At 45.5% G+C, this 24,347-nt stretch overlaps 1 protein-coding gene across 1 annotated transcript in view; it reads right to left on the reverse strand.

Moving 5' to 3' along the window:
- The window catches only part of GALNT17 (polypeptide N-acetylgalactosaminyltransferase 17), a 439,780-nt gene that overhangs the window by 189,568 nt on the left and 225,865 nt on the right, over positions 1-24,347 (reverse strand). The window contains exons 4-5 of the mRNA XM_080679997.1: positions 5,484-5,658; positions 2,618-2,815 (exon numbers count right to left, since the gene is read on the reverse strand). Coding sequence (XP_080536123.1) covers positions 2,618-2,815; positions 5,484-5,658 — 373 coding nt within the window. The remainder of the gene's footprint in view (positions 1-2,617; positions 2,816-5,483; positions 5,659-24,347) is intronic.

A 24,347-nucleotide genomic window follows, 5' to 3' on the forward strand; every position in this document is an offset into this window, starting at 1 on the left:
AACTGTTTTCATCTTGCAAAGCTGAAACTCTATACCCGTTAAATAACAACTCCCCATTCCTCCCTTACCCCAGCCCCTGACAACCACCATGGTACTATCTGTCTCTATGCATTTGGCTATTTTAGATACCTCATATGAGTGAAATCATAGTTTCGTCTTTTGGTGACTGATTTATTTTATTTAGCATAATGTTTCCAAGATTCATCAATGTTGCAGTAAGTGTCAGAATTTCCTTCATTTTTAAAAGACTGAATAGTATTCCATTGCATATACTAATATGTACCACATTATGTTCCCACCTATAGTGCACAAGTTTCCAATTTCTCCACATCCTTGCCAACACTTGCTCTTTTCTGTTGTTGTTGTTAATAGTAACCATCCAAATGGGTTTGAAGTAGTATCTCACCCATTAATTTTTAAATATCCCAAGGGTTATGCTTTGGTTCTCAGATGACACCTTAGTGATGAATCTACATTATTATTTGTAGAGAGCCAAGAGTGTGGCCCTGTAGCATCACAGAAAGACACTGAATATCTAGGTTGGGATGGGAATGAGCCATGGAGGCATCTTTGGCTGAGAAAGTTATTGGCCCAAAAGGCTGCCTTCCTTGTTACACAGATTTGCCCATAGGTGGCTCTACTCTAAAGCAGTTCTTCAGCTTTCAATTTGAGCAGGAAAATATAAGAACACTAGAGGCCCGGTGTACGAAATTTGTGCATGGCAGGGAGAGGGGTCCCTCAGCCCGGCCTGTACCCTCTCGCAATCTGGGACTGCTGGCTCCTAACCGCTTGCCTATTTGCCTATTTGATCACCCCTAACCATTCTGCCTGCCTCATCACCCCTAACCACTTGCTTGCCTGCCTCATCACCCCTAACCCCTCTGCCTGACTGCCTGATTGCCCCTAATCCCTCTGCCTGCCTGCCTGATCACCCCTAATCACTCTGTCTGCCTGATCACCCCTAACCACTCTGCCTGCCTGATCGCCCCTAACTGCTTGCCTGCCTGCCTGCCTCCCTCATCGCCCCTAACTGCTCACCTGCCTGCCTCATCGCCCCTACCCCTCTGCCTGCCTGCCTCATCGCCTCTAACCACTCGCCTGCCTGCCTGATTGCCCCTAACCACTCTGCCTGCCTGCCTGATCACCTCTAACCACTCGCCTGCCTGCCTGATCACCCCTGCCCCTCTGCCTGCCTGCCTGATTGCCTCTAACCACTTGCCTGCCTGCCTGATCACCCCTAACTACTCACCTGCCTGCCTGATTGCCCCTAACTGCCTCTGCCTCAGCCCCCACTGTGGCAGCTTCATCCAGAAGGACATCTGGAATGATGTCTGGAAGGTCTTTCAGCTGTCCAGCCTAATTAGCATATTATACTTTTATTATTATAGATGGGGCAGGGGATGGGGTACTGGGATGGGGGGTTCTGTATATCTCGCAATCTAATTCTTATTTATTAAAAATTTGTAAACTGAGAAAGAACTTCATGGCTACCTGTAAAGTGTTCTCACTGCTCTTCCACTATTCCTTCTTGCTATCCTTCTTTATACCAACGGTGTCCTAAAACTAGGGCAAAGCTTCTCTCCTCTCCTCTAACGTAAGACAGAACCATGAAGGTTTAAGTCAGTTTGGCCTCAATTAGAAATCACAAACACTAATGAACTATAACTCGAGTATCATCTTAATTGAAAAGTCAGGGCATTTGCGGCTGGCTGAATAATGATCCCCGCGCGCCCCCCCCACAAAAAAAAAATCCACCTGTACATGTTACTTTATATGGGGAAAAGTACTTGGCATATGTAATTAAGGATCTTGATATGGGGAGATTATCCTGGAGTACTCATGTGCACCCCAAATGTCATCGTAAGGGTAGGCAAGAAAGTCAAAGAAAGAAGGCCATGTGAAGAAGGAAGAGGAGGAAGGGATATGATGCAGTCATGAGCCAAGGAGTGAGGACAACCTCTACAAGCTGGAAAAGGCAAGGAAGTGGATTCTTCCCTTGCCTCCAGAAGGACCCCACTCCGCAGACACCTGGAGCACCATGACAACTGATATTCACCATGATGATAACCAGAAGGGACCATAAAGGAAAACAGAAAAGAGGTGGAAGCCGATTCTGGGGAAAACCACCACACCTTTCCCAGAAAGATCATGAATATTCCTCCCCCTTATTTGCCTAGATCACACCTTCATTTCTACCCTCAAGGATATACAACTTCTCTGCCCCAAGCCAAAACCAGAATATGCTTCTGCTTCCCCCTTCTCTGGCCATTGAATTATTATTATTTTTTTCATATGCCCACTTTTAATTATGGATAGAACCATTGAATAAAGCTTGTGCTGAACAGCAAAAGAACCCTCTTTGGTGATCTCAGAAAGGGGGATTTCACAACCTGGGTAACACCAGCAATTCAGTCTTTCAGGGTTTCTGTTTAAGAAGCTGCCCTTGAAAACTGTAGCTAAAGGATCAAAATGCTGCGATGGTAGGACACCCAAAATTCCTAAAGCAGCGTTTACACACCATTGCCCCATCCCCAGGGTGTCCCCTAGCCTCCTCCCCTGGCTCCTCTGTCCTCTGGGTTCTGGGACTCAAGGCCACCAGAGCGTGCCTGCCACAGACCTGATGGGGAGAGAAGGGTCTCCGGCGTCCCACCAGTCTTTCGGGGGGCTGATGTACATGCACCACAGCTCCCAGCTGTACCCATGGGCCGAGTTCTCGTACCGCTGCACCTCAAAGGTGTCCTGCTTGATGTTGTCGATGGACGGGAGGATCACCCGCTTCCGGTTCTCCTGGATTCGGGAGAGAACCGGCTCGGCCCTGAAACAGAGAAGTAGAAATAAAGTCTCTCTCCTGAGTAGCCCACACCTCAACGAGCACAGACCCCCGGATAGCAGGACATGAACAGCAGCAATGTAGCTAACGGATGGGCTCTGGCAGGCTGGAACTAGGGTGCAAACTGAGGCTCCCGAGTGGCCTGCTCCAGTTGGATCGTGCAGCTCTAAGTGAGCGCTGTGCCATGCAGCTCAGGCCCTCGCCAAGTGGGATGCTACCATGCTGATGCCTGCAGGAGAGGCCTGGAGCAAGAATTCAGAAAGTGCCTGCCTGTCTTTTATACCTGCCTCATAGGCCAAAGCAAGGCCATCTGACTCTATGATTTGCATCGCATTACAGTTTTACATAGCAGCTTCAGTTTCCCCCGGGGCACTGGTAGATGCCTCTTGTATTTTCTGCAGGAGCTGAATTTCCTTTCCTAAAATAGGTCACTTCTGTCCTTGATGGCCTGGTTTTAATAAGCATTTTGCTAGCTTCTTTGTGTGTGTGTGTGTGTGTGTGTGTGTGTGTGTGTGTGTGTGTGACTATTTCAGTTGTTTTAATTGATTATTTAATTGATTTCTTAAAAGGGATCTAATTGAATTGGTTAGCAATGGCTGACCGGATGGATGAATTAAATGCAAACACAGGCAGATTCCTGCATCCCAGAGAGCCTGCCCCTCAAGGCTGCACCGGGAGATAGGGAGATAGGCAGTGACCTGGCTCCAGGTTTTTTTGTTCATTTGTTTTTGTTTTTAATTCTTTATTGTTTAAAGTATTACACATGTCTCCTTTTTTCCCTATTGACCTCTCCCCGGCCAGCCCCACCCCCAGCACATACCCTCAGCCCCTAGTGTCTGTGTCCATTGGTTATGCTTATATCATGCATACAAATCCTTTGGTTGATCTCTCACTGCACCCCTCGCCTCCCTGCTCCTCCACTGCCTTCCCTCTGAAGTTTGAAGGCTCCAGGTTCTAGGTGTAGCCCTGCTGGCTTGGGAGAAAGCAGATGGTAAGTCACCCTGCCAGTGTGTGTCTCCATAGCAGATGCAGGCAGGGCTCCTTCTCCACATTCGGGAAGAAGATGGCTCTCACAAGTCACGCATTAATCTCCCCGCTTAACATGGAGCACAGGCTCCGGAAAGAGTCAAGTGAGATCCCATTCCTCTGCATTATTTGGAAGAATGATGAGAATGCTCGGCATACATCCCATCTCTTTTCATTTGCAGCTACTGAATTACCTGCTGGCTCACCTCATCTTTCTATTTAAAATGAGCAATAAAATATACGCTGGACCATTTACTGCCTCCAATACTTCTGCACACACCATCTAGGTTGAGGTTGAGACACGCTTCAGTTCTTTGTCCCCTCCTAGTCTTCTCTCACGCTGCTCTCCTCTGGGAATCCCCTTCTGCCACCGGCAGGGAGTCTGGCTACCTACCGAGGCTTATTAGATCATGTGTCGCCTCTTCCAAGAAGCCTTCCCTAATTTCCCCCAGTAGGAAGGCTCTCTCCTCCTTCTCAACTCTTAGACCATCTTCTCCACCTTATCCATGTCACTCTGATTACAGGCTGCCTTGGTTAATCTATGAACACATGTTATTCCTAATAAGCTAATGATAGTTCATATTTATCGATTACTCACTACGAGCTAGGCACCCTTCTAAACACGTCACATGTGTTGGCTAATTTAAATCTCACAACAATCCCATTAAATACATAGTATGGTCATCATTTTACAAATGAGGAAACGGAGGTCCAGGGAGGTTAAGTCACTTGCCCCAGGCCACATAGCCAGCTGGTGGCAGAACCAGGCTTCTAACCCAGGTGGTCTGGCTTCAGCCCCAAACCCAAAGCCCCACTACCTCCTTAAATGGACCACACTTCCCTCAGGTTTTCTGGTGCCACACACTGAGAAGCATCCAGCTCAGTCTCTCTCTGGATGGTTTACTGAGCATGGGGACAGGAGACTGTGCTCAAAGAATGCTTGTGAAGTGAGCAGTTTCATCTCCAGTCTGTGACAGTGTGCACACTGTTCCCAGCAATTTGCTTCCCCTTCCAGGGGACACCCTGCCTCTTACCATGTGGCCCATAAGGCCTCCCTGCAGAGGGCCGTACTCTCTCCCTCAACCCCAATCAATGTATAGCTTGGACATGTAACTTGCTTTAACCAGTGGGATGGGAGCAGAAGTGACAATGTCACCTCAGAGCAGACACTTGCATAGTCATTGCAAGATTCAGCCGGCATTCTTTTCTCTGAGCCACAAAAGTGGTGCGTCCTAGACAGGAGTGAGTGCAGAGGACAGGTGGAGCAGAGCCACAGACAGCCCATGCCGGACCTGCCACATGGACAAGACGGAAATCTTTATCATCGTCAGGAGGCTGAGAGGATTACTACAGGACAACTTAGTGAACTTTGAGACACAGTGTCTGCCTATAATGAGGAATCACAAGGGACCTATGACAATGACAATAATGGACTAAGTAGACAACAGATAAATTTCTCCCTGCTTCCCAGTTTTATCCCAGACTATGGTCTCACCTTCTTTTCCAACCAACCCTTTTCCATTCTTCCAGGGGCCCCAGAGGAATCAGGCACCCACCTCCCAGACTCTAACCCCTCCTGACCTCACTGCAGGTCTTGAGTACCCCTAGGGTTCAGCGTGTGACCTACCAGCCAGCAGTGAATTCCACGTGGGCATCAAAGAAGCCAGTGACCTGGCCGGTGGCTGCCTTCCAGCCCTCAATGCGCGCTCGGATCAGGCCCTCCCGTTTTTGATTGCGCACCACCTTCACCAGCCCCGGGTAGCGTTTGTGGACGTACTCCTCTAAGGGGGCCTTCAGCTCCTCTGTAAATGACAAGACACAAGATGGTCCATGACATGTCATCTCAAATGTGTGTCCAACCCACTGAGATGCAGACAGACATTCAGGTAATTGAGATTGCAGAAAAGTTTGTGTGTTGGTAATTTTAGTAGAAAATTGTGACAACCCAGTCAGTGTGAGTCAGAAGACATCTGTGACACAGCAGCCCAGGACAGCAATGTTCTTCCAGCAGCTGAGCTGTACACCTGGAGAGAAGTGAGGCCCAGCTTTTAGAACCCACTGCTGCAGGCTGGCAGGTGTCCTCTGAGGTTTATTTTCTTTGTGGCCCACAGCCCTTCCCTGGCCAGCATTCCTGTCCTCCCACTGTCCCCTGGTCCTGTTTATCAACTGCTATATGGGCATTTCCATCTGCACACACACTGGTTTTTATAGGAAACGCCCTAAGTGGTCCAGACACATAGTCATGCACCAGAGGCAATGTTAACAGGGTTGATGTTTTGGTCTTAGGATGTAAAGGAAATCTTTGCCCAGTAATGAACATGCTGCCATGGGCAGAAGCAGGGCTCACAGAGATTACGCACATCTCCTTCTGCACGAGCAGGTAGTGTAAAGTGCTTTATTTCTATGACCTAATTTAAACTTTACAGCAACCCTAGGAAGTTGCCATATTAATTCCACTAATTATTAACCTAGATTAATTCCACTTCACAAATTAAGAGACAGTCTCAGGGATGCTAACCTGTCCCAAGGTCGCACACCTAGTAATGGAAGGGTTGAAACACAGGCCAAACTCCACAGACTTAAAGGTTGATACCTTTATGTACATAATGATCACCAAATGTAGTAGGCAAATGGAATTTCTGAAAAAGCTGGAAGAGCAATACTTATCACAAGAGACAAAGAAGAATATTTCATATATAATAGCCAAGATATGGAAGCAACTGAGGTATCCATTGATAGACAATTGAATAAAGATGTGGTACATGTACACAATGGAGCACTACTCAGCCATGAAAAAGAATTAAATCTTACATTTGCAACAACATGGATGGACCTAGATGGCATTATACTAAGTGAAATAAGTCAGACAGAGAAAGACAATTACCATATAATTTTACTGATATGTGGAATCTGAAAAACAAAATAAATGAACAAACAAAATAGAAAAGGACTCATAGATACAGAGAAGAAACTGATGGTTGGCAGATAAGAGAAAGTTGAAAAAGATAAAGAGATTATGGCCTAACCGCTTTGGCTCAGTGGATAGAGCATCCGCTTGTGGACTGAAAGGTCCCAGGTTCGATTCCAATCAAGGGCATGTACCTTGGTTGCAAGCACATCCCCAGTAGGAGGTATGCAGGAGGCAGCTGATTGATGTTTCTCTCTCATCGATGTTTCTAACTCTCTATCCCTCTCCCTTCCTCTCTGTAAAAGAGCAATAAAATATATTAAAAAAAAAAAAGATAAAGAGATTATGAAGTACAAATTAGTAGTTACACTATATCTTGGGGATGTAAAGTACAGCATAGGGAATACAGTCAATAATATTGTAAAACTATGTGCGATGCTAGGTGGGTACTAGACTTACTGGGGAATCACTTCATAAATTATGTAAATGTCTAACCACTATGCTATACACCTGAAACTAATATAATATTGAATATTAAATGTAATTGAAAAGTAAAACTATATAATTTCAAACAAAACAAAAAAAGGAGATTTTGGACACACACAGAGCCCCCAGGGACATGCACACAGAGGACAGACCACGTGAGGACACAGTGAGAAGGCAGCTACCTGCAAACCAAGAAGAGAGGCTTTAGGAGAAACCCTGCCGACACCTTGATCTTGGCTGGACTTCCAGCTTCCCGAAATATGAGAAAATAAATTCTGTTAAGACACCCAGTCTGTGGTACTTGCTATGGCAGTCCTAGCAGACTAATACAGGTATTTGTTTAGAAAGGAGAAAAAACTGGAGCCTGGGTGGGGAGATGGCAGAAACCTCTAACGAGGCATAGCATATGGTTGGGAGTCAGACTGCCTTGGTTTCAGAACCAAGTGCTAACATTTGTTACTGGGGTGATCCTGGGCAATTTAGCCAGTCAATTTGTGCCTCAATTTTCTCATCTACAGAAGGGGGACCTCATAGGGTTGTAGTGAGCATTAAACAAGTTAATATACATAGATGTCTAGAATTATCCCTGGCATCTGGCATCACGTACATGCTCAACATTGAGTAGCCAGTCTTAGTGATTATTTTCACTCTAGGAAGGGTTAGGACACTAGAACAGAGATTCCAGAGCAGCCCAAGGCACCCGAAGAAGCTGTGTTCAAGATGGAAAAATAAGCCTATACGCTAGAACGGTGGTCTCAAACCAGAGGGCACATCCGCATTCGGGGAGATGTTGGGACAGATTGCTGACCCCTCCCCCACAGCTTCATTTTCAAAGGTCTAGGGTGGAGCCTGAGTGTTTCTGTTTCTAAGTGGAGCCAGGAGTGTCCATGCTTTATATGGAAACCACTTTGAGAACCACTGATCTGGAAGTACATAGGACCATCTTGGCACATAGCATGCCCACTGTGGGTTTTCTAGGTGGGTGACATCTTTGCCCTCATCCAAGAGTTGTTAAGGATGCTGGTGGAGAAGCCAGGCTGTGAGGACCCTCTGTTTCTTCACTCATCATGAATTAGAAGGATAACCAAGTAACTGGGACTGGGTTGGCCCAAAGAATGTCCAGCTTCTAGAAACCATCTACTACAAGTTGGCTGGCTTTTTCTGTGTTAAATTTCTTGGAACAGTAATACCAGCAAGAAGGTTAGGAGGCCATACCTAACCCGTTTGGTTTTTCCTTTCCCCTCCATGTGCACTGGGGACAAAAGGACACGCCATGGGAGGAGGCAAGGAACCACGCATGGGCACAGCACCCATGGGAGGGTTCGCCCATATGGCAGGAACCTGGGAATCTGCATAAGTTCAGCGAGAACATTCTGAATGATGAGCACTGAACACCACACCAGGGGACCCACACCTGTTAACCCTTAGCTGCCAGGCGACCTGGGGCTGAGTTTGGTCTCTGCCCAGTAACTGGATGTCAGCTATTGGCCATGATAGTCACCGTGTCCAAGTGTCAAATGTTCTCCTCATTGGTTTAGTGGTTGAGACGTGGGAGGGGCAGGCATTTACAAGTTTTTCAAAAGAGAAAGTGGGTGACACCAGCTTCACCCTGACATGCTTCAGATACACATTGTTCCACATGCAACTGAAGTGATGACCTATGGGATTCTGAGGGAGATGTCACCCTGCCACTAGAAGGGTTCAAAAGCAAGTGACAATGAGCAGGCTTTTCTTCCCAGCTCCTGCATGTGACTCAGCACCCCATAAGCTATTGGGTTGGGCCCCTGCCCATACTCAAAATCAACTCCGACACAAATGCTCTGTCAAGATGCTTACAATGTAATGCAGGAGGGGAGACAAGTTCAAAGAGTTGGAATATTACAAGGGAAACAGAGTAAAGGTCAAAGGGGAAAAATGGCTGTTGGAAGGAAAGTGCTATGAGGGGTCACAGAAGGAGAAATTATTTTGGTTGGCAGTGTTCATGGAGAAGGTAGTGTTTGAGTTAAGCAGAGGTTTGAATATGTGCTCTCACTATTCCAGACCATAGACATAATCAAAAGACATGAGCATTGAATTGGATCTATAGAATCACCAGTGTCTGGGTGATTGGGAAGATGCCATCAATTAGAAAAGAGGGGGAAAAAGGATAAGTGGAAGAACAAGTTGAGTTCACCTGAGTGAAGCCCTGCAGACATTCAGGGGTGGCCTGCTGAACCGAAAGAATGGTCCAGAGGTGAGGAGGAAAGGCACAGAGCATCAGGGACACAGTGATGAGAGATGTCGGCCCATAAGAGGGTGAGAGTTCCAGGAGAGAGTGAAGAAGACTAGAACTGTACTCTGGAAACGTGTACTGAGGAGGGAGGAAGACAAGCTAGAGGATCAGATGGGCTAGAAACAGCATCAAAGAGGCAGAATCATATCAAGGGTAGAGTTTACGTGCATTCACTTCACAAATACGTACAGAGAGGCCATATGGCTGAAAAATGACACCATTTTTATCCTCAGAGTTATACCACGTCCAATGTCAGGAAAATCAAAATGCATTAGAGAAAATGAGAGTTGAGACGGACCACTGATTTAAGCAAATAGCAGGTTCCTAATGGGACCAGTGAGAAAAAAAGAATTCCCTTCGGGATGCATCTGGGACCTGTGGGAGAAGAGGATGAGTAGACAGCTCAGGCGAGTGTTCCAGAAAGACTGGTCCTGATGGACAGGACGGTGACAGGCTGAGGGCATTGGTGTGCTGAGATTTGAAAATTGCCTTAAAGTGAGAGAACCCACCCGTTAACCAAGTAAAAACAAGGCCCCAGGCTCACCGGGGAAGGAAACAAATCCCCAAATGTCACACTTAACAGATGAACCCATTCTAAGACATTACAATAACAGTAAGAAAAACACTTTACCTAAGAAATGTCATCCTTAACAAATGAACCCATTCTACCACATTACAATAACAGTAAGAAAAACATTTTACAGAAGATTTTTCTCCTTGACAAACTCAGAGAGGAAAACAGAAACTCATTTCTGCAAAAATAAATGTTTACCTTCCAGTGTTACAAAATCCAATACTAAATTGGTCGAGAGCCATTTGGGAATCCTTGTGTGTTATACGTTTTGGTAAATAGCATTTGGGAAGGTCAACAGGGAAGAAGCATTACTGCCTGTGATCAGAAGGGACTGGGAGGGAGATAAATCTGCTCCTTAACAATAAAAGAAACACCTGTCATCAGGCTCAAGGAGTACACATTGACAATAAGAAAGTTACAAACAGAAATAAATAAAAAAAATTATTGTGGCCTGGCCAGCGTAGCTCAGTGGTCGAGTGTTGACCTATGAACCAAGAGGTTAGGGTTCCATTTGCAGTTGCGGCACATGTCCGGGTTGTGGACGCCAATCAATAATTCTCTCTCATCATTAATATTTCTATCTCTCTCTTCCTCTCCCTTCCTCTCTGAAAGCAATAAAAATATATTTTAAAAAAACCATTATTATGGAATTATATTTAGATCTCGCACTTGGAGGTAAGAGAATAAACCATCAGTCCAGAACCTTATCTCTAAGCCCAGCTCAGAAGCAAGTGCTGACCTAGCAGACTCATCTCCACCTGCTCCCCAAACCAGTGCATGAACCTCCGGGCCACACAGGCCTGGACTTACAAGTTGCCATGCCACCTCGGGTTGGGCCATGTCTGTATCCCGCAACCCACACAGTTACCAGGTCTTTGCCATGAGACTTATTGAATATTCTAATTCTCCCTCAAGGTATGGCAACTTGGCACAAATCAATCTAAGTTAGATGAGTGTTTCTCAAACTTGAACCTGCGCCAGTCTCACCAGCAGGTCAGGAGTATGACCCAAGAACTTGCATTTTTAAAAGTTCCAAAGGGCTGCTGCCGCTGCTGTTCTGGTGACCTCATTCTGAGTAGCTCTGGCTTAGAGTTGGCCCCTGACACAGCCCCTTGTGCAGTGAATCAGCCCCTGTGTGCAGAAGAGGGCTCATCCTAACCGAGCAGCTGTGCCAGAACCCCAGGGTTCTGTGCCACTGCCTGTGACCAGAAGGGATTGGGAGGGAGATAATTTTCTTACTGTTATTGTAATGTCTCTGCTTTTCCACTACCTGGGCCTTCTTGTCCTGCCTTGACTGCAAGATTGAGCCCCTGGGAGATGACCCCAATCTACAGAATGAGGGTGTTTCTTGCCATTTCCAAAATTGGGATCCTGATTGCTGGCTACCTCTGCATGGAACACCCTCACAATTAGGTTAGTCCCCTGACTAGGACCCCATATGATCCTGGTGTCTGCTCTTACTCTCCCTATTGTTCTTACTACTGCTGCTACTGCTACAATTCTACCAATATTACTTCTGCCACCATCAGTGCCCATGTCACCACCACAGGCATTCATTTCCAACCCTTGTCCCTGCCTGCTATTGCTGAGGTTTGGGCATGCTGCTAGCTGGGAATGCACGGGCTGTGACAAATAGGACAAGAAAATAGCACACACAGCACATTCCAATTAAAAACAAAAAACTCCTGCCTCAGAGCCAGTGTTGCTCAGAGTGAGGTCCCTACCTGGGAATTAGCTGGGACCATGTGAAAATGCAGGTTTTCAAGACCATCTTAAGAATTTCTAAGTCAGTGGGCAGTAGTCGGGTTGACCAGCACTCCAGACGATTCTCACACAACCCCAAAGCTTCTCAAAGCATTGGTTGATTTTTTTTTTTTTTATTGCTTTCAGTGGGATCACAAATACTCATCTAGAAACTTACTATTTTTGACCATTTTAAAGTATACAAATTCAGGGGCGTGCTGTGCATTCACAGTGTGATGCAACCATGACCACTGTCTAGTTCCAGAACCTTGTCATCACCCTGAACGGAAGCCCTGCACCCCGTAAGCAGTCAGCTTCCATTTCCTGCTCCTCCCCGCCTCGCCTCAGCCCCTGGCGACCACTAATCTGTTTCCCGTCTCTATGAATTTGCCTCCTCTTGATATTTCATAAAAATGGAATCATACAATATGTGGCTTTTGTGTCTGTAAGTCCTAGTCAGTTCATAAGATGGAGGGGAAGAGGTAAAGCAAAGTTTTGGGGTGAGTTTAAACCCCTAGGCCTTGCTGAAGATCTGAATCCATATTCCCTTGCCAGTTAGCTTCTCTGATTCCCATTGTGGTTGTTGGTCCCTGACCTCCGCTAACCAGATAACCACCATGGGGATCAGAGAAGCCAACTCCCAAAGCACTCCTCCCCCGCTGACTCAGTGAGGGGGTTCTGACCTCTCTGAGGGGAGGATTCAGACCTGTGTTCATCCCTCACCCCCAGCTCCTGGCTCCCAACTTGGGGGCTGGAAGATCAGGAAAAACAGGGTCTGCAACACAGTTTGAGCACAGACATTAATCACGATGCTCTACATTTCCACGGCGTCTTTTTAAACAAGTTATATAAAATATTCAGTATTGGCTACTTGTGAGAATGATGCCATAGAAAGAACACAAAAATTGAACTTAAGACACCTGGATTTTCAGGTATGCCTGAGAATATCTTTATGCTTGCAATAAACAACAAATAAAATGCATAAAAGTACCCATACAAAGGCCAGTAATGAATTTTTAAGTTATCTTTTAGTCAGACAGAGAAAGACAAGCACTGTATGATCTCATGTGTGACCTCAAAAAATTGAACCTGTAAAACAGACTCAAATGGTGGTTACCAGGGGATGGGGTGGAAATAAGATTGATGGTGCTTAAGGCTACAAACTTATAACATGTAGTAAATAAGCCACAGAGATCTAATACACAGTACAATAAATATAGACAATAATATTGCACAGACAGTCCCTGACTTACAATGGCTGGACTTACAGGTTTTTTACTTTTGATGGTGCAACAGCATATTTCTTATTTTGAATTTTGATCTTTTCCTGAGCTGGTAATATGCAGTATGATACTGCCTCCTTATGCTGGGCAGAGCAGCGAGCACAGCTCCCATTCAGTCACATGATCACAAGGTAAACATCTGATGCTCCATACTGTGTTGCTAATGTTTTTTGGATATTGTGTTCTGAGCATGTTTAAGATGGGCTGGGCTACACTGTGATGTTTGGTAGGTTGTGTGTATTAAATGCACACAAAAACTCCAGGATGTTTTCAACTTACAATGGGTTTATAGGGCTGCCACTCCTCTGTAAGTGAAGGAACATCTGTAATGTGGTAAATATCGCTACATCAGCCATCATATTACAATATATAAAAGTGTCCAAGTAAGACATTGTGCACCTTAAATTTACACAGTGTAACACGTCAAGTATATTCGATCAAAAATTTTAAGTTAAAAAATTAGCTTTTAAAATTAAAAAAGGGAAGGTGGAGAAACCTGATGCATATCCTGGTCATGCCACTTCAGGGTTTGTCACCTGCCAAACAGACCTAGAAAGATCCAGACATTAAGGCAGGCTTTGTGGGAACCGAAGTGTATACGATTTGAAGGAGCTTCTTTAATAAAAGAAAAAAAATCTCTCTTCTGTAAATCCTACAAAAACAAATTCACATGTTAACGCATCGTTAGGCCCCTCTCCCCACTGGAGGGCTGAAAGGGGCCCCAACCATAAGCTTCAGCATCAGCTATCAGTGTCATGGCCAGTGCACCCTGGTGAGGCTCACTTCCCCGATGCAAAGTTCCTTTTATGCTGACAGTCACTCCTTTTCAACCATGTTCAATACTATGCCCATCTGTATCAAAAATGAAATATTTATATCTTAGAACTGCTAACCAAGCTGACTCAAAATGTCAGCCAATCATGAGATGCTCCAAAAACACTCATTGGATTAGTTCCCCGTTCATATTTAACCAGACAGTAATCTATCCTGCAAACTCACAGCATTCCACAATGTTGTTTTAACTTTCACTGAGTTCTAATTAAGTGCCACTTAGTGTGGTGACCCCTTGAGCTATGTCAACTCTTTTTACCCTCCTAACAACTCTGTGAGGTAAGGGGTAGTATTAGCCACATTTTATGGATGAGGACGCTGAGGCATAGAGAGGATGAATACCTTGCAGAAAGCTTGTCAGTGGCGTGCCTGCGCTCCTTGTCATTCTGCCTCTGATTCCTGTGGATGCGATGATTGTGATATATGAAGATGTTTGTCTGCTCACATGGAATTGCACTTTGTGTCCAGGCTAGGCCCTGTCCACTTACTTAGTGGTTAGAGCATTGGCCCGAGGACCCAAGGGTCACGGGTTCATCAATTCCCTGTCAAGGGTAAGTACCTCCGTTCAATTCCGGCCCCAGTGGGTGCCCTTGGGAAGCAACCAATTGATCTGTCTCTCACATCAATTGTTTTTTTCTCTCTCTTCTCCCTCCCTTCCACTCTCTCTAATAATCGATAGAAAAATATCCTCAGGTGAGGATTTTAAAAAAGAGGAAGAAGAAGGCCGGACCTAGGCTTCTCCTGCAATGACTCTCTGTTATTCTGAGGCATCCACACTGCTGCTCGGGCCTCGGCACACACATCTATCTACCTTTCTAGGCAGCTGTCCTCGGACAGTGGTCAGCCCTGTCCAGAGAAGGAGCCCACTGGCTGAAGGAGGGGCTCAAAAAAGGTGGGCATCCAGGAGGACTGGCTAGCTTCCAACTCCTCCAGGCAGCCCACCAAACTCTGAAGGGACAGTAGGGATACAAGAGCCCTGGTTCCCCCCTGCTGCATGAGCGTCTGGCTCGGGAAAATTCTGGCCTTTATCAATAGGGATGGAGAGGAAGTACACGTGTGAAAATGCAGAATGGAATAACACGGAAGGCAGCCATAGTGAATATTTTATTCTCTGAGCATTTCTCAGCTTTGTGGATTAAATAATGCTTGTTCTGACTATGGGAACAAAAAAGAGGTGAGAACAAGAAACTTGAGGAAGAATGGGGAAGATTAAAAAGGGATGTTTTTGCTGTGTATGAAAGCATTCTAAAGGTGATTCCATAGTGAGATCAAAGCAAGGACAAAAGAAAGCAAAAGACGAAAAGAAGCAAGAAAAGAGATGTGAGATACAAATACCAAAGTGTTAAACTAAATATATCACACGGAGTTGTGCATTCAAGAGAGGCGCTTTGAAAGGGAAGGCCATCTCTGCTTTCAATTGCTTTGTTAAGAAATTCCTCTCCACCACTTCTTCCATTTAAATTTCACCTTTTAAAAAATAGACACAAGTAGCCCAAACCAACAGAGAAACATCATAATGCCTATAGGTGATGCCTCCAAATTGTTACTCCAAATTACAGTCGTCGCCTATCTTGCCCCATCAAAAGGCAGTTGAAAGTCTGGTATTTGCCACTGAGTCTAATATTAACATGTGAACGTAAGCGATAAAATTTGCCTACAGGCTGCAGTGTGTTTTTCTTTCATTATGTTTCTTATTTACTACGATATTGATTCTGAATGCTCTGAAGCCCGCAAACCTCTTCCTTTGAAATAGCAAAAGTCACAGTCATTAAAGGGGGAGGGGAGAGAGCAAAACAGCACAGGAGACACGTGAAGTCCTGGAGAGAACAGGGTCACATATCAGAGTTTTCTTTAAACACAGCTGGCAACCAGAAATGGGATCACTAGAGCAAGGCGTCTGGTCAGTCCTGCTCTAGCATTGGGGGACCTCTGTACACACAGCCATGAAATCTCTAAGGTCAAAGGCAGCGTGGTGCTAGGCACAGGATCTTCTTATGCATGCTCACAAAAAAAAAAAAAAAACACACACACACACACACAAAAAAAAAAAAACGGTGCATATTAAAATGTTATGTAGCATAAAAGTGTTCTATAAAGAGCAGCTTTTGTTAGAGTCCAGAAGGTCTGCAGAACCTTATATGTCTTTTCTAACCTAGGAGACTGTAAAGACAGAGAACATCTGGACACACAGGCATTGGCAGTTTAGAACAGATGTGAGGTGGACCACCACACCTGAACCTGCTGGCTGAACAGAAGCTCTGCTAATATTAACCTGCCATCACACCTGACATTCCCGCACTGCACACTCATTTGGGCTAAATCCTCACAGAAGTGCCAATGACTTTAGGTGCACACAGAGAGTGCACAGGGCAGGAATGCTTTGATCTAGAAAAAGATGACAATGGGAAGGTCTCAAGAATAAAGGTGCTACCAGGCCAGGTGCACTGTGTGCTCTTACCTTGAGCCAGGGGCACCTGGGGAGGAAAGGACACACCTGGTCAGGAGAATTCACCTTGAGCCGCTCTGTGACATCAGGGTAGTTAATCTATATATATAAAAGGCTACTATGCTAAGTGTCTGTCCGACTGGTAGGTATGATGCACACTGACCACCTTGGGGCAGATGCTCAATGCAGGAGCTGCCGAGCTGCAGTGACTTGGCAGCAGTGGATCTCAGGTGACTCACCCCGAAACCAGAGAGGAGGGAGCCTGATTCCTCGTAGAGCTGCGCGATTCCACCTTCGGCTGTGGGTTATGTTGTTGCTGGGGAACTATCGGCCCTGAATCTGGTTTATTGCACACTTGTGTTTGCATTCCACACCCTGTACCAGCAACTTTGCAGAGTGCCTTCTCGCACTCCGGGACCCCTTGGGGGATGTTGGAGAGCTGGTTTAGGCCAGGCTGAGGGACCCCTGCCGGAGGGACCCCACTCACTCCGCAGACGCCCTTCAAGCCATGGTGGCACCCCAGGTGCGGCCAGCTGGGGAGGGACGGCAGGCAGCTGGCTCCAGGGCATGTCCAGCCAGTCTCGCCCAGTCCTGCCCCGCCGGCCACCTTGTAATTAATTTCCTTTCAATGTGCACAAATCCGTGCACCGGGTCACTAGTATGGATAATAACAGTCCTTATCCAATAGGGCAGTTTGGATATTTAAATAAGATAACACAGGCTAAGCATTTAGCTTGGTGCCTGGCACATAGCATGCACTCAATAATGGTTAAAATTATTATTCATTTTTAAAATATATAGTAAAGGGAAACTAGATGTATCTTGGGAAACAAAGAGATGAGTCATAAGGATGTAGGAAGGGTTAGAAGGGGCTTGGGGAAGGGAAACAGTGGTAAACTGGAAGGGAGGGGGAAGCACAGAGGGAGGAAGGTTTGGAGGAGGAGGAGTGGGGTGCTGGAAGGAGGCCTGAGAGGCCTGGTTCCAGGACTGGGACAGCTGAGCTGGAGCCTCCGCTCCAGTAAATTCTGGCTGTGCTGCCACAGGTAAGACACTTGTCTCTCCAAGCTTCATCTTCTTTTTAAATATCGATGACCAGTTGTCAGAGGGTGTGGTCAAGACCCAAGAAGATACACGTGGTCCTCAGCCCAGGCAGGGGGACAACTTGGCAGGCCTGCTCTGCATTTGCCTGGAAGCCTCAGCCTCTGGTGTTCCTGGATGTCCTGCAGGGGTAATTAACTAGCAGGCCCCATTCAGGCCAGTTTCTGCCTCTCCTCTCTCCTCGCCCCTCCTCTCGCCTCACCTCTCCTCTCACCTCGCCTCTCCTCTCGTGTGTAAGAGAAGAAGGAAGTTAGTGGCCAGCAGGACTCATGATTCTGAAGGCAGCCATCCTGCCCTAAAGGGTTTCCTGGGCTAAGTGCTGGTCAGGGGCACAGCTCCCACTTCCCCGTAGCACAGCCTGAGGCGAAAGAGCCTCTGTCCAGCAAGCCGACCAGAGCTCCCAGCTGAAGTGATCTAAAGACACTCAAGTCAATGTCATCTCACATTTCCAATAAAATAAGATCAAAGCTGAAACACTGCTCTTCCAGAATAAAGGTGAAATGGCCTGGCTTTTCTGACAACCCTGAACTTCCTTGCTCCGCCTCCCCCTCCTTCTCACTGTCAGGCTGGCTGATCCCCATCCCAGCAGGGCTGCTTAAGGAGCCTTCCACATCCTTCCTGCTCAGGGGTTGTCAGAAACATCAAAGACTCACCTGTTCACACTTCCCCCTCTCCCCATCAGTCCTGTGGCCCACAAGGCCCTCCACCTCTCCCTGGGACTCTCTGAACATCTAATCCACCCATCAGTTCCTACATATCGATCCCATTTGCACACTTCCCTCTACATGTCCCAAGCTTCTCGTTCTCTAGATTCCTGCCTCCCGCCCCTTGTCATTTCCCTTCTCGAGTCCAAATTCTAACTGTCTCTCGTGGTCCAACTCAAGTGCCACATCCTTTACAAAAGCCTCAGTTATTTCCCCAACTCGTGGAAATACCACGTGCAAATCCCATTGATGATGTCACATTAAGAGTCCATGGTATGCTTGTCCACCCAGCCCCTCCCTTTCTGGAGCACTGCCCCATGGCTAGTAGTGTGTGGTGGTTCTGTGCAGGACTCTGCCCTCCTGGTCACAGCTGACAGATCCATGGAAAGGCATTATTTCCCTTCCCTGTCCCTCTCCAATGCCTGAAGCTATCATTACAATATCAACTCTGAGCTATCTCTGCAGCCATAGATCCCTCCAGGTGGCATGGAGCGCTGGAGGTGGCCAGTCTTCACAAGCTGACAAGGAGGAGGGGCTGAGATAGCAGAGACCCAGACAGAGGCCCCTGGAAGTGCCTGGGTCTGACTCTCCTGTGGCCTGGCCTACACTCCTGCCCCTGGGCTGTGTCGGACCCTCTATCATTCTTATATTGCTGGGTTCCAATCTAATGGGTACCCAGTCTGATCATAGGGCGAGGCTTTCAACACGCTTTTGGGATTGCTCCGGGTACTGCTGGAATGCAACCCATTCCTCTTGGTATCATAGTTACGGTCTCCAAGGTCAAAACAAAAACATATTCTCTACTGGAAGATTAAAAATTAATCAGATTTTTTTCAGAGGGATGTCACATAAATGGAATAAATGACCAAAAAACAGCTCACTTGAACATGTGTTTACCATAACTCAAGCATTGTACTCTTGGGCATTATCTCAGAGACATGAAAATTAATTTTCACAGAACATCTGCACATGAATGTTCATAGCAGCTTTATCTGTAAAAATCCCAAACTGAAACAACCCAAATGTTAGACAAACTGTGGTAAACCCAACCCATGGAACACCAGGCAGAAATAATGAGGAACGAACTCATGGTGCTCACAGCAACTTGGATGAATTGTAAGGTACTTACAGTGAGTGCAGAAGCCAATCACAGCCTGGCCCGGTGTGGCTCAGTGGTTGAGCGTTGACCTATAAACCAGGAGGTCATGGTTCAATTCCCAGTCAGGGCACATGCCCAGGTTGCAGGCTCAATCCCCAATAGGGGCATGTAGGAGGCAGTTAATCAACGATTCTCTCTCATCATTAGTTTATATCTCTCTCCCTCTCCTTTCCTCTCTGAAATCAATAAAAATATATTTTAAAAAAAGAAACTAATCACAAAGGTCATGTACCGCGTGGTTTACTCTATAGAACATTTTTGAAATAACAAAAGAATAGAGACTGAGAACAAATAAGGGTAGTCAGGGGCAGGAATGGGGGTGGGAGCTGGGTGTGGTTAAAAGGAATAGCATTGGGGAGCTTTTTTCTGTGTCTCAATTGTGGTGGTGGTTACAAGAATATACATATGTGATAAAGTTGTATAAAACTACCTACCTACACACACACACACACACACACACACACACACACACACACACACACACGCAAGCACTTTAAACTGGTGAGATCAGAGTAAGCTCTCTAGATTGACCTAAGTCCATTTCCTGGTTGTGATCATGTACTAAGGTTCTACAAGATGTTACTAATGGAGGAAACCGTGACGAGTACGTGAGACCTCTTGTACATTCTTGCAGCTTCTTTGGAATTTATAGCTATTTCAAAATAACAAAATTTTTTTGGTTGTTGTTACTGTTTGTTTTTAAAGCCAGTTTGCAAAGAAAGCTTTTGCTGGGGTTCCCGTGTTATCTCTTGTGTAAAGATATACACTCTCCCTCTTATCCTTTCCTCCCCGGGGCCTAAAAACACGCAAGAAGAAATGTAAATGCACAACCCATCTGTGATTACAGACCCACAGAGCAGATGCTGTCACATTGCAGTGATCTGGTTGGGGACAAAAACAAGCATTATTTCTGATTAGGAAGACTCTTCACAGGCAGGGGGGAAGGCAGGTGATGGTCTGGTAAGGAAGCCGGGCCCAGCGTGGACATGTGTGATAACGAGGTGTCTCTCAGCTACTTCACTGGGAGCCTCAACAACACAGGAAAAATGTTATCTTTCCAAAACACCAGACTCCTCCTATCTCTGCAATTATAAGCAGAGAAGAAAAGCAAACAATGCCGGTGTGCTTCTCCAAAATCCCTCCTGCAAGTCCAGAGGGTGTCTATATCCTTCCACTCAAAAATGTTTCCTAACCCGAGCCTTCCTGTTTCCAACCTTTGAACACACCAACCAAGGGAAGAGCTTGACCAGGTGTGCTTGCTCCGCAGGGAAACAGTGACAAGGTTACAGCTGTCCAGATCACTGAGATACATGAATGATTGGAGATAGGCATTTTTTTGAGTTCCAAACCAAAATAACTATGGAGTAGAGCCAACATATGTACAATAATGCCAAATACAAAAACTCCCAGGATGATGTCGGAGAAAGTAGAAAAAAAAGTTTGCACACGTGCAGTGTAAATTAACCTATTCAGCAATCACGGTAACTTAGCCATGGACAAGGCCCCAGGGAACACAGCACAGAAAGAGTGATGGTTCTTGCCCTCGAGGGTCTTACAGTTTAGAGATGGTTAAATACACAAATGCAATACAGCATGGCAAGTGCTGCACCAAACTACACACGGTGCCTTGGGAGCAGAGGGAAACCTTGGAAGGCTTCCCAGAAGGGGTGAGACAGAAATAGAATGTTGAGGAAAGGGTTAGAGCTAGCAAATCAAATACTGCCATGAGCACATTCAACAGTCACGCCCTTTAATGTACTGCCAGGATTTGAACTACGGCTTTTGCAAGTGTTATCTCTAAACCTCACAATTAAACATTGCAGAAAAGCCACGACTATCCCCAATTTACTCAAGATCTGAAAAGGTAAGTACCTTGGCCAACATCATACAGGATTTGATTCCACTTTTTGCACCACATCCTATTGCTTAAGCACAAAGAAGGCAATATTTTAAAAGCGCAGATTTAAACATAATGTGTGATTCTTCAGTCCTCAGAACAATGAAGAGGACAAAGATGAATAAGATTCGGTGTTGGTGAGGATAAAGAGGATACACTTGCATACAGTACACATATCCAGAGAAAGATTAATCACTTCATATGAAAAATTCTTAAAAATGAATATGAAACTTTCAGGATAAGATAATGAGTTTAACTCATGAATCAGACATGTCCCCTACTCAAAAGCCACTGAAAACTACAGTAAAGGGATTTAAAAAATAAAATGAACCCATAACATTCCAGATCAGGGAAAACACAAGAAATACCAACCACAACACTGGGAAAGCTGGAAAGCAGATGCACAGAGTAACCAAAGTGACAGATGTGTCAGACACCTGTGTGGTCCAAACCAGGAAGTCCAACCCAAGGTCAGAAAGAGAGAGGAAGAGAGGGAGAGGGAGAGGGGGAAGGGAGGGGGAGGGGGAGAGGGAGGATACAATGTTAAATTTTCCATTTTAATCATTTTTAAGTGTATAGTTTGGTGGGATTAAGTACATTCACACTGTTGTGCAATCATCGCCACCATCCAATTCCAGAACTTTTACAACTTGCAAACTAGACTCATTAACTCTCCATTTCTGCCTACCCAGCTCCTGAGGCTATCGAATCACCTTGAAGAGATTATGTGCAGGCAACAGGTTCACTGGGCATCCAAGGAGAGCATTCAACATGGAAGATAGAAACTAAACAACAAAAAGAAAAAAGCAACTGTGGGAACAAACTATTCAGGGAGAAAAACTAAAAAACAAACCAAATAAAGCATTATTAATATCCTCCAAGGGATAAGAAAATATATTGTTTCCATTAAATAAGAACAATATGCTATAAAAAGGAACTTTCAGAGAATAAAAATGAGTACTTGGAAGTAAACTCATGAAAGCAGAAATAAAAAAAAATACTGAATAGAAGGGAAGAAATATAAAATTGAAGAAAGCAGACAGAGCAGAGGAAATGATATGATAGCAAAGAAGAGATAAGAAAGTTAGAGGTTCAATATAGGAGACTTAATAATAGAAAAATGGGAGATGCTGAAAGAGAGAATAGAAAAAATGGGAACTGTCAATTAAATATTCCAAGAAGTTTTAAAAACACTGATATACATTAGATTCCAGACTGAAGCCACTAAATGCCCAGCCCATTGGATGATAAATGATCCACCCCAGGACTCCTCATTGTGAATTCCAAAACTCAGGGGGTTTGGGGAGGGGAGGGGGAAATGAAGATTCCACAGGCTTCAAGAAAGAGGAAAAAAAACATACAAAGGATCAGGAATTTGAATGCTGATGGTTCTTTAAAAAATACATTCAAAAGAAGATAATGGAGCAAAACCATCAAAATTCTGAAAGCAGGTGATACCTACCTCAACCAGGCCATCATTCACATAGAAGATAAGCACAAAGCTTTCTTTAGACATGGATGATCTCAAAAGATTTTATCTTCCTTGTAGACTTCCTAAAGAAGCTTCTAGTAGAAACTAAGATGGCGGCATAGGTAAACACCTAATCTGCTGCCTCGCACAGCAATTTCAAAACTACAACTAAAAGACAAAATGTCTATCACCCAGAACCAAGGGAAAGCTGGCTGAGTGGAAGTTCTACAACTAGAAGGAAAGAGAAAAGAGCACTGAGACGTGCACAAGCACTGAAAAGCTGAGGTATGGAAGCGCGCGAATCGAGCTGGTGGCGGGCGACTGGGTGCGCTGCTTTTTTCAACCCGAAGGGACACAAGCTCCCAATTACTCTGAACTCCAGTTCCTGGGGAGACGCTGGGGACCCAAACTCCTATGAGGAGAAGCTGGACTGTCTGCCATTGGGTCAGAAAGTGAGGGTGGCTTTCTTGCAGAGGTGTGCGCAGCAATCATTGTTTACTGCGCTGGGGCACGGGGCGTGGGGACTTGGAAATGTGGAGACGCAGAGATGGTTGACTGGCAGCCATCGCTGTTTGCCACGCCCTAGCCTAGTGACTCCCTGAGACCCCGCCCTGCACAATCTACAAACCCACCCAAGCTCCACACAGCAGCTTTTGCATATAAATGGCCTGCCCAATCACAGCTTAACCTAACAAACTGCAGCTCTGGTCAGACAGCTCCAAAACCTCCAAACCCCAAGCAAAGAGGAGAAAACTGTAGTTCTCGCTGTAGCTCCTGCTGGGTGGCCTCAGACAGTAGCTGACCTGCACCCCATTGGAGATCCAGAAGCCAGTGTATCTAGTGGTCAGTGTGAGACGACACCAGATTTCAACTACTCACATCCATAAGTGACACTTCAAGAGGCAGACTCAGTGAGCACCAAAGCCCCACTGAAGCAAGTCCTGCCCCATAAGTGTGTCTCCAGCACAGCAGTTCTTCCATTATAGACACAGCGGGTCCTCACAGCCAATTGGCCTGGAGGTCAATTCCTCCCAGTGATATCAACAACAATCAAGGCTTAACTACACCAAGACTTTGCACTCAGCCCACAAAGGGGTGCACCAAGAGTGTCCACCTCAGGTGATAGGGGTGGCTGAACCACTGGGCCCTATAGCTCACCTACCACAGAGAACCATTCCATCAACACAGGGAAGCAGCAAAATGAGGAGACAAAGAAACATGTCATGAATGAAAGAAATGGAGGAAAGAAAACTACTGGACATAGAGTTCAAAACCACATTTATAAGGTTACTCAAGAATCTTCTAAAAACCGCCAGGAAACTTAATGAGACCTCCGAGGAGCTTAGTGAGACCTTCAAGGATCTTAATGAGAATGCCAAAAAAATGGAAAAGGACCAGTCAGAAATTAAACATACACTGTCTGAAGAATATACAGAAACAAAAAACACCCAACCAGAAAAACAAAAAGAAAAAAGAATCCAAAAAATATGAAGATAGTGTAAGGAGCCTCTGGGACAACTTCAAGCGTACCAACATCCGCATTATTGGGGTGCCAGAAGAAGAGAGAGAGCAAAATATTGAAAACCTATTAGAAGAAATAATGACAGAAAACTTTCCCT

This window comes from Plecotus auritus, assembly GCF_963455305.1.
Source record: "Plecotus auritus genome assembly, chromosome: 7".
In the NCBI taxonomy this organism is placed as follows: Eukaryota; Metazoa; Chordata; class Mammalia; order Chiroptera; family Vespertilionidae; genus Plecotus; species Plecotus auritus.